Source organism: Protobothrops mucrosquamatus, unplaced genomic scaffold, assembly GCF_001527695.2.
Source record: "Protobothrops mucrosquamatus isolate PMUCROS unplaced genomic scaffold, P.Mucros_1.0 scaffold1499, whole genome shotgun sequence".
In the NCBI taxonomy this organism is placed as follows: Eukaryota; Metazoa; Chordata; class Lepidosauria; order Squamata; family Viperidae; genus Protobothrops; species Protobothrops mucrosquamatus.
This window is the reverse complement of record NW_015387673.1, coordinates 664,062-674,548: the sequence shown is the minus strand read 5'-3', so window position 1 is coordinate 674,548 and position 10,487 is coordinate 664,062. Positions and strand designations below refer to the sequence as shown.

Sequence of the window (10,487 nt, the reverse complement as noted above, 5' to 3'; positions counted from 1 at the left end):
TAACCTTGAATGGGCACTAATGAAAGGTCACTAAATGTCACTGAACGGTCACTAAATGTCACTTTGAATGGTCACTAAATGAAAGGTCATTAAGTGTGACTTTGAACGGTCACTAAATGAAAGGTCATTAAGTGTAACTTTGAACGGTCACTAAATGAAAGGTTACTAAATCTAACTTTGAACAGTCACTAAATGAAAGGTCACTAAGTGTAACCTTGAACAGTCATTCACTGAATGTCACTGAATGTCACTGAACAGTCACTAAATGTCACTTTGAATGGTCCTTAAATGAAAGGTCATTAAGTGTAACCTTGAACGGTCACTAAATGTCACTTTGAATGGGCACTAAGTGAAAGTTGAGGACTAGTTGCACAATGTGCTGCAAACTGGCATTTATGGTTTCCAGCAAGGTCACTGGCTTACTTAACGGCCACTGGGTTCGCTGAACGACCACTGCATTGGCTTAACAATCGCTGTAAAAAAAAAAAGCAAAATAACCCCAACAAAAAACGGTTTCGGTCCTCTAGTAACCACTTTACAACCAAAATTGCCCGGCTCAGTTACAGTCGTAAATCGAGGACTATTGCAACAGCATCGTGGTGTCTAGATCAGGGGTAGGCAACCTTGGCTCTTTTATGACTCGTGGACTTCAACTCCCAGAATTCCTGAGCCAACATGGCTCAGCTTGGAAACCTCTCCATTTCTCCTTAGCATGGCTGGCTGAGGAATTCTGGGAGTTGAAGTCCACCAGTCATCAAGGGAGCCATAGTTCCCCCATGCTGGCTCAGGAATTCTGGGAATTGAAGTCCATGAGTCATAAAAGAGCCAAGGTTGCCTACCCCTGGTCTAGATTATGTCCCGACGTCAAGAGCAGGTTGAACCATCCTTACCTTCAAATGGACATAATCGTACTCGTCAGCCAGACGGATCCCCTCGTATTCGTTGTGGACGTCGTCCCTGGCTTGGTCCAGTGGCTCCCCTGCCCCGAGACCCCCCAGCCGGGGCGGCGGGGGAGGCAGTGGTCGGTCCTGGATACTGCCCTTCCGCACGATGCTGGGCGATGGAGGTGGAGGCTCTCCGGAAAGCCGCTCCTCGCTCGGAAGAGCGGGCAGCGGACGGCGGGATAGGCTCTCCGCGGACGGCAGCCGGGGGCGAGTGGGGGGTCCCGGGTCCCTTAGGCTGAGTCCTTGGAGGGTTCCCTCCAAAGGTGGGGTGCTGGGCGTCAGCAGAGGAACGTCATAAATGGCCCCATCTTCCTCTTCCTCCTCTCCCTCCTTTCCTCCCGCCCGGATGTCTTCGGGAGACTCGTACAAGTTAAGCAAGGCTGAAGCCCGGCGTAAATTAGACGGGATGGCGTAGATCAGGGGCCCTTCGCAACTTCCTTCGTTCTCCTCTTCCTCCTCTTGGGCGAGGGCCTTTTTGAAGGCCAGGGGCACGTCGTAGGCCTCATCCACATTTGGAGGGGCGCTGGGTTGGGGGGCTACCCGGGCGACTTTTTTGACCCGTGGGGCGGGAGAATCGTACGTGTCCAAAACCACGTCCCGGAGCAAAGACGAGGGCACATCATAAACCTGCGAGCAGAGAAAAAAGGATAAAAAGGAAGAATTCCCAAATTAAAGCATGTTTTGGTGTCAGGCATCAAGCTAGGCCATACACTAGTTTGGCTGGGTGAATCCAGTTATTAACCATAGTTTGCATCTCAGTGCCTTTGGATCACGCAACGTGGCTTGATCAGGAGTGGAATGCTCAGCATGGATGATAAACACAGTCACTGTGATTGTAAACTGCAGTTTATGGCTTAGCTTGATGTAGGATCCCTGCTTTAGTGGTTTAGTCCATGTACCATGGTTAAAACAAACCATGGCTTACATTATACATCAAGATGTCAAACTAGGGCCTTTGAAGGTGTGTGGACTTCAATTCCCAGAATTCCCATGGTTGGAGAATGAGGCCTTTAGGAGAGTATTTTCCAACCTTGGCCCCCTGAAGATGGGTGGACTTCAACTCCCAGAATCCCCATGGCTGGCTTTGGGGCCTTTAGGACAGTGTTTTTCAACCTTGGCCACTTGAAGATGTGTCTGGCTGGGGAACTCTGGGAATTGAAGTCCACACATCGTGAGGTAGAGAAACACTCAGATAGAGGATAAAGATCATAGTGGACACATTCAGCTAAATCATTTTTCTCTATTCTCATGCTTCTAACCAGCCTTTCAATGAAAGATCCACATATATTTTGATTTTTCCCCCGTTCCATCTCTTTCCCCTGGAAAAATTAGGAATAAAGATCGAAGCCTCTTCTACTGGAAGTTTTTAAGAAGAGACTGGACAGCCATTTGTCTGAAATGGTATAGGGTTTCCTGACTGAGCAGGGGGTTGGACTAGATGACCTCCAAAGTCCCTTCCAAATTATTATTATTATTACTTCATCCTTCACCCCGCTAGTTTTCTACCTAGGGGACTTTTTAAAAAACATTTGAGCAGAAACCTTCAAGCATCTACAGGAACGCCTCAGCTTACGACCACAAGGGAGCCCAAACTTTCTGGCGTTAAGCAAGACAGCTATTGTGTGAATTTTGCTCCATTTTACAACCTTTCTCACCACAGTTGTAAATGAATCACTGCAGGTGTTAAGTTACTAACACGGTTGTTAGGAGAAACTGGCTTCCCCCCATCGACTTTGCTCGTCAGAAAGTCGCAAAAGGGGAATCACGCAACCCCGGGATGCCGCAACCGTCATAAGTACATGCCAGTTTCCAAGCGTCCGAATTATGATCACGTGACCCTGGGGATGCTGCAAACAGCCACGAGTGTGAAAAACAGTCGTAAATCCCTTTTTGGGGGGCCGTTCACTAAACAAATGGTTGTTAAGTGGAAGATTATCTATACTGCTTGCTGACGGATCTATTGCAGCCTCTTTGATTGATGACCATCTTGGTTTGTTGGACCAGACTTGACTTCTGGCCTAATCTGGAGATCCAGACGGCCCCTCTGGCGTTGACCGATATCCCCAGCTTCAAAAGACGCCAGGGACGCTCCCGAAATTACAGTCTAGCCTTGCTTTTTAAACCTCACCAGCTGCTCCTCCGGCATTCTCACCTGTCCTTCCCACCCATGTGTTTCTCCATCTAAGGCAAATGTTGGCTTGGCTGGGGAAGGGAAAAAAGGGCCCCTGTGCAGGCAGCTGTCCCTTTGTAAAGGGCTCAGATACAATTACTCTCGGCGGCAGGACAGGCGTAAAATTTAATCCAACAGGCGCGGCCAGTTGTCGTTCCAGCCGCTGGGCACCCCATCCGATGACAACTTGCGCAGAGATCAGATATATTTTGATAAGCTAATAAAAACCTGGCAACTACAAAAGTTTTGCTTCTCATCCAAGAAGCTTCTTCAGTTCTGTTCTGCTTCCAAACCAGCTGAGGTTTTTGACTCCCAGGATCAGATTTAGAATAGAAACCAGTTGGACACCGGACAGGAGGCAAAATAATAAATAAGTACAATAAGAATAAAATAATGCAGCAAAAATGACTGGGAACTGAACTGGCAAAAGCCTTAAAAATGAGCAAGTCAAGATCCTGTGACCCAAACAGACAAGACATATGGCCCACATTAGGCCTGAAGTGACTATTGTGACAAAGAAAAAAAAGTCTGGCTCTTTGTTATTGCGATACCAGGGGACGCACGAATGGAAGAGAAACAGCTAAGGAAAAACAAATAACAAAATATTGTGATTTGCAAATTGAAGTTGAGCAACTATGGAGGTAAAAATCAATGGTTGTAGCAACAGGAGCCCTTGGAGCAATTCCCAAAGGGCTGCCGAGATATATGGAAATGTTGAACTTATTAGACCTGAATATTCTGACTTTGCAAACAAACAAACAAACAAAAACCACCTTACTCGGAACTGCCTATATACTCAAGACGCTACCTTAATAGCTCTTAGGTCCTTGGTTAGGACTTGAACTGTTAAGTTTTTTACCAGTCCCAGACTGTGAATCGAATTGAAGATTAACCGTAATAAAATAAAATATAAAATATAATAAGAATATTAGAATAGAATAGAGTACAATAGAATAGAATAGAAAATATAGCATAGATTAGAATAGAAAATATAGAATAGAATAGAAAATATAGAATAGAGTACAATAGAATAGACAATATAGTATAGATTAGAATAGAAAATATAGAATAGAATAGAAAATATAGAATAGAATAGAATAGAAAATATAGAATAGACTACAATAGAATAGAATAGAAAATATAGCATAGATTAGAATAGAAAATATAGAATAGAATAGAATAGAAAATATAGAATAGAGTACAATAGAATAGAAAATATAGCATAGATTAGAATAGAAAATATAGAATAGAATAGAAAATATAGAATACAAAATATATAATAGAATAAAGTACAATATAATAGAATAGAAAATATAGAATAGAGTACAATAGAATAGAATAGAAAATATAGCATAGATTAGAATAGAAAATATAGAACAGAATAGAAAATATAGAATAGATTAGAAAATATAGAATAGAAAATATAGAGTACAATAGATTAGAATAGAAAATATAGAATAGAATAGAAAATATAGAATAGAATAGAATAGAAAATATAGAATAGAATAGAATAGAAAATATAGAATAGAATAGTATAGAAAATATAGAATAGAATAGAAAATATAGAATAGATTAGAAAATATAGAATAGAAAATATAGAATGGAATGGAATGGAATGGAATGGAATAGAATAGAATAGAATAATAATGACGCTGGTCATACCATCTGGGTTGATACAGCTAAGTCCTTGACTTACAACAGTTCATTTAGTGACTGTTTGAAGCCACAACCACACTAAAAAAAGTGACTTAGGATTGTTTTTTACACTTACGACCTTTGTAGCATCCCCGTGGTCACGAGATCAAAATTCGGACGCTTGGCAACTGACTCATATTTATGACGGTTGCAGTGATCCGGGGGTCCCGTGATCCCCTTCTGCGTCCTTCTAACAAGCAGTGGGAAAGCCAGATTCGCTTAACCACCGTGCGACTCCCTTAACAAGCGTGCAATGATCCACTTAACAACTGTGGCAAGAAAAGGCCAAGATTGGAGAAGGCTGGAGCCAACTTCGGCTGCCCGTGAAAACCGGTCATCTTCTCATTTGTCTTATTCTCTCAAAGTACCTCCACAGATTCTCCTTCTCTTCTGGTACCCCGAGGCACCCTGTAGATGCCCTCCGGGGGCAGCGGGCAGGGCCGAGCGGGCGGCGGTATCTCATACACCTGGGGTGGAAGAAAAGACAAGGAGAAACCAGGAATCAGGATTCGGAGAGAAGCAGCAGATCCCAGGAGCTCATATCTGAGATAGGTTCGCCCAACATTCCTGGGTTAAAAAAAAAGGGGATGGAGAGTTCACGGTTGAGTGTGATGGTGGTGGGGGGAGGAGACCAGCTTTCATCATGGTGGGTTGGGTGACCCACCCCATGCCCTCCAAGTGGACCTCAAAAATTGGGAAGATTTGGGTAAGCCGTTGAGGGGATTTAGATGGTCAAAGGGTTCCTCCTCAAGATCTGTTCTAGTAGGCACCCTTCTCCGGCCTGGGGCCTTGAAAAGATGGTGGAGCCCAATTCCCATCATCCACACCCAGCTAAAATGGGGGGGACAACTTGACGTATCTGGACGTTGACAGGCTGCTAAACTCTGCTCTAGGGGAAGGGGAGACGTTGAAGTCCAGTTTTGGTGTCTTGGGTAGAAGTCTGAGAAGATGGAAGAGGAGTCATCCAAGGTGGCATCATGGAGAGAAACAGGCAGGAGAGGACTTTCAGCTCCTCCTCACCTCCTGTTCTTCTTTCCTTTGTTCTCTTCTTCTCCACTCGTCTATGGCTCCGTCTGAGATCTTTCCCACCAGAAGACCGTCCTTCTTCGGCACCTGGTAGACCTCTGCTGAGGTGTGGTTTGGGTGAGATCCCGACTCGGGGAGGACCTTAACCCTGTTGGCCGGCACGATCCCTTGTTGGCCGTGCAATGAACACAAGTGCCAGCCTTCCAGGCCGGCCCCTTCTGGCTGGAGTAGGACCATGAGGTCCCCCTTGTGGAACGAGAGTTCGTCCGGACACTCGGCCGTGTTGTCGTACAGAGCGCGACACAACTGCGCCTGTGGATGAAAAACAAGGTGGAGACACAAGGCTCAAGTCACACTTTCCAAAGCTCGGCTTTAAGCTGGGCTCTCCAGACTACGATACCCAGAATTCTTAAGACTGCAGCTCTCAGAATTCCCAGACTACAACTCCCAGAATTCCCAGACTACAACTCCCAGAATTCCTAGCCCACCTGGCTGGCTAGGTTACCCACAAGCAAGATGCTGAAAGGACCTTTTTACAACACAAGGTGGGAACCAACAACGGTAAATTTTAATGGTTGTCTTTACGTGTATCTGCCCTTCTATAACAAGCAGTCCTTGTTTAGCGACTGCCTCACTTAGCGACCGTTTGCAGTTACAACAGTGATGGAAAAGGAACTTTGCAAACAGCCCTTGCATTTACGACCTTTGCAGGTCTGCAAAGCAAAGGAAAGCTGAGCGGAGATTGCAAACATCACGTTTCACTTAGTGTCCAACAACCAAGTTGCCCAACTATGGTCGCTAAATGAGGACTATCTGTATATTAAAACTGCCCTAGGCTTCTGTGCTAGATTTCTACCTAATGGGGATATTTAATATATATATACATATGGGAAAGATTATTATATCACATAAAGTTACATAGGCATTTCTCACAACCACAACTCCCATCGTGCTCGGCTATTCTACTTTCTCCAGCTGCATCCTGCAGATGTGTTGGGCAGCCACCCCATCATCCTGTTCCCTAAAAGCTGAAGCAGCTTTGGAAACATCTGATTGAGAGTCTGAGGCTAAAGGATTGGAAATTTGCTCTCCCCGCACATAGAAAACTAGTGCCTCAGGGACAATGTTAGCTCTTCACTGGCAGGGAGTTTTGAACCAGCCTTAATCCAGCCATCTCCCCTTCCCTGATATTCTGAACAGGCTCTACCCACTAGGGATGAACCCCGGCCTTCCTTAAGGCTGCACCGATAAGCTGCATTTTTAAATGCAAGCACATCCATGCTTGAGTTCCCTCGAAAAATAGCAAGGAGGAGTCAAAAGACTTCCGGCTGGGAAGTTTGCCCAAAAATTGGGAACAGGATGAAGCAGGACAAGCTCTGGCATTGCTCGGCATCCCCTTTTATAAACAGTCGCTGAGTTTTGCAACCAAAACTTTTGTTTTTCACCAAAAAACTAGTTTCTAAGCATTTTTCGGACTAATCAGCAATAGAACTAATCCTCGACTTACAAAAGTTTTGCTTAGTGACCGTCCGAAGTTACAACGGCACCGAGAAAAGGGACTTAGGTTACTTTTTCACACTTACGACCCGTTGCAGCCTCCCCCGTGGTCAAGTGATTTACGTTTGGATGCTTGAAAGCTGACTCACAGTTATGACACCCCAAATTTCTGTATCTGCTAAGTGAAACGTTTGTTAAGTGACTTTGGCCCCATTTTATGGCCTTCCTTGCCCCAGTTATTAAGTGAATCAAGTGAAGTGTGATTACATACACAACAGGAAGGAAGGAAGGAAGGAAGGAAGGAAGGAAGGAAGGAAGGAAGGAAGGAAGGAAGGAAATGGGAATGAGGAGAAGGAAGGAAAGAAGGAAGGAAATGGGAAGAAAAGAAAGAAGGAAAGAAGATTAAGTGAGTTTTGCCCCACTTTACGACCTTTCTTGCCACAGTTGTTAAGTGAATCACTGCAGTTGTTAAGTTAATCACACGGTTGTTAAGCGAATCCGCCTTCCCCCATTGACTTTGCCGGTCAGAAGGTCGCAAAAGGGGATCACATGACCCTCGGGACACTGCAACGTCGTAAATACGAGTCACTTGCCAAGTGTCTTGAATTTTTATCATGTGACCCTGAGGATGCTGCAACGGTCGTTAAGGGTGAAAAAACCGTCATAAGTTATTTTTTTCAGCGCCGTTGTAACTTCGAACAGTCGCTAAATGAACCGTTGTAAGTTGAGGACTAGCAATATTTCCCTATTTTTTCCCCCCAGTCTTTGTTTAGCCATCCGAGCATCCTACAAACGCCGCAATAATCAGGTTAAAATATAATATACATCTTGAGCAATAATCTTTTTTTGATGAGGTGATGGCGGAAAAGCTGCTGATGGTAACTTGGCGGACAAGAAGAAAAGCAAAATCACCCGCCTGGGTGTTGACAAGATAAAATTTAGCCAGAAATTATGTCATTTGGGGGAGTTTAAGACACAGCCCAGAAAGCGGAAAGTTGACAAATTTCAGGGAGCCAAAAGTTTCTATTATTTATGGGAAATATTTCCTCATCGACGGATCATCGAAACGGGGCCTAACTTTTCACCTCAGAAAAACTGCCATATTTTTCAGATTGGCGAGGGGAGCCCTCTCTTAAGTGTGACAAGGGACTCTGAAACCCATAAGCCACTCGATTTTCCCTTGACAGGTAGTCCTCGACTTACGACCACCACGGAGCCCAACATTTCTGCCGCTAAGCGAGACATTCGTTAAGTGGGTGTCCGGCCCCATTTTGCGACTTTTCTTGCCACAGTAGGGAATGGCGGCAGTTGTTAGTCACACGGTTGTTAAGTGAATTCGGCTTCCCCCCATTGACTTTGCTTGTCAGGAGGTCGCAAAAGGGGATCACGGGACCCCGGGACGCTGCAACCGTTCTAAGTACACGCCAGTTGCTAAGTGTCTAAATTTTGATCAGGTGACCGCGGGAGATGCCGCAACGGTCATTAAGCGGGGAAAAACGCTCATAAGTCGCTTTTTTTCAGTGCCGTTGTAACTTTGAGCGCTCTCTAAGCAAATTGTTGTCAGTCAAGGACTACCTGTAGTAAGCCAAAACACACAAAAAGTGCTTTCCAAGAAAATCTGAACCTAAAAAAGCTTTCACCTTCAGCAAAACCACTCAGGTAGAACCCTAGCTGCAAAGGAAGGCCTGGGTTTTTTTTTGGGGGGGGGTGGAATTAAAAGTATTTTGATTTGCAAAAGTATTCAGGAGAGCATTATGTTCCTCTCTCCCCCCCCCACAATAGCTTTTTCTGCGCCCCTCTTTGTCAACCAAAGTCAACACTACATCAAAGCCTTCCCCACCACTTATCCGTTTCCAGATAATAAGGAGGCCCAAATAACCTTGGAATACAAATCTTTTCACTAAGGTCAAAATTGTTCTCAATCCTGTTTTACTACAAACTGTGGTCAGGGTAGATTTTTCTTTTCTTTTCTTTCTTTCTTTCTCTCCCTCCCTTTCTTTTTTTTTCTTTAAATCTTTTTCTTTCTCCCTCCCTTTTTCTTCTTTTCCTCCTTTCCTTAATTCATTCATTTATTCTTTCCTTTCTTTCTTTTTGTCCCTCCCTCCCTTTTCTTTCCCCTTTTCTTTCCTTTTTTCCCTCCCTTCCTTGACTCATTCATTTATTCTTTCCTTTCCCCTTTTTTGTTTTTATTTTATCCCTCCCTTTTGCTTTTCTCTTTTCTTTCTTTGCTTGATTCATTCTTTCTTTCTTTACTTTTCTCTCTCCCTTGCTTCCCCTTTCTTTCAATCTTTCTATCTTCCTTCCTTTTCTTTTTCTTACTCTCTCCCTTCCTTCTTTCTTTCTTTCTCTCTCCCTTCCTTCCTTGATTCATTCATTTGTTCTTTCCTTCCTTCTTTCCTTTTTTGTCCCTTCCTCCCTTCCTCCTGATCCTTCTTTTTCTTTTTTCCCTTCCTTCCTTCTCATTCATTCTTTCCTCCTTCCTCTTTCATTTCTCTTTTTTCTGTTTTTTAATTTATCCCTCCCTTTTTCTTCCTTTCTCTTGCTCTTTCCTCTTCTTTCTTTCTTTCTTTCTTTCTTTCTTTCCTTCCTTCCTTTCTTTCTTCTTTCTTTTTCTTTTCTCTTTTCTTTCTCTCCTACTTACACTTGTAGACATGTTGGCCCTCCAACATCAAACAAAGGAATCAGAAGACCTGAACAGCTTCAGCGGACCAGAATGACACCTTAATATATTAAGACTCTTGAAAAAATAAAGCCAGCCTTTAGAAGCATTCTTCTCTTTTGCTCTGTACGTTATGCCCGGAGGGAGAACAACAACAGAAGAAAAAAAAATTCCTGAGAAATTTAAAATTGATTTTTCGTCATCTTAAAGAGGCCAACAAACCGCAAACATAGAAGCTATAACTCTCCAAAGAATCCTTGGCAAGCTGGTTCCTGATGAATATTCCAATGGAAAGTGGGGGAAAAAAAATTCTCTAAATAAAATCAGTAGTTCCTATATTTTTTGTGTGCAGTGAACGTGGTTCTTCCTCAGAAGTTCGGCCAGTTGCAATTTGCAATTCCCTATGATTATTCCCCCAGCAGTTTTTCTGAGGTTTTCCAAATCTCTGGGTCAGCAAAATTAGCCCAGGAAAGCGACTTGAGTAACTCTGATTACT

The 10,487-nt window shown here is 43.9% G+C and overlaps 1 protein-coding gene across 1 annotated transcript in view; it reads right to left on the bottom strand.

The window, feature by feature from the left end:
• Positions 1-9,985, bottom strand: part of EFS (embryonal Fyn-associated substrate) — a 14,600-nt gene extending 4,615 nt beyond the window's left edge. The window contains exons 1-4 of the mRNA XM_029285317.1: positions 9,974-9,985; positions 5,830-6,147; positions 5,178-5,276; positions 891-1,571 (exon numbers count right to left, since the gene is read on the bottom strand). Of these exons, the coding sequence (XP_029141150.1) occupies positions 891-1,571; positions 5,178-5,276; positions 5,830-6,147; positions 9,974-9,985 (1,110 nt within the window). The remainder of the gene's footprint in view (positions 1-890; positions 1,572-5,177; positions 5,277-5,829; positions 6,148-9,973) is intronic.
• Between the last annotated feature and the right edge of the window lie 502 nt (positions 9,986-10,487).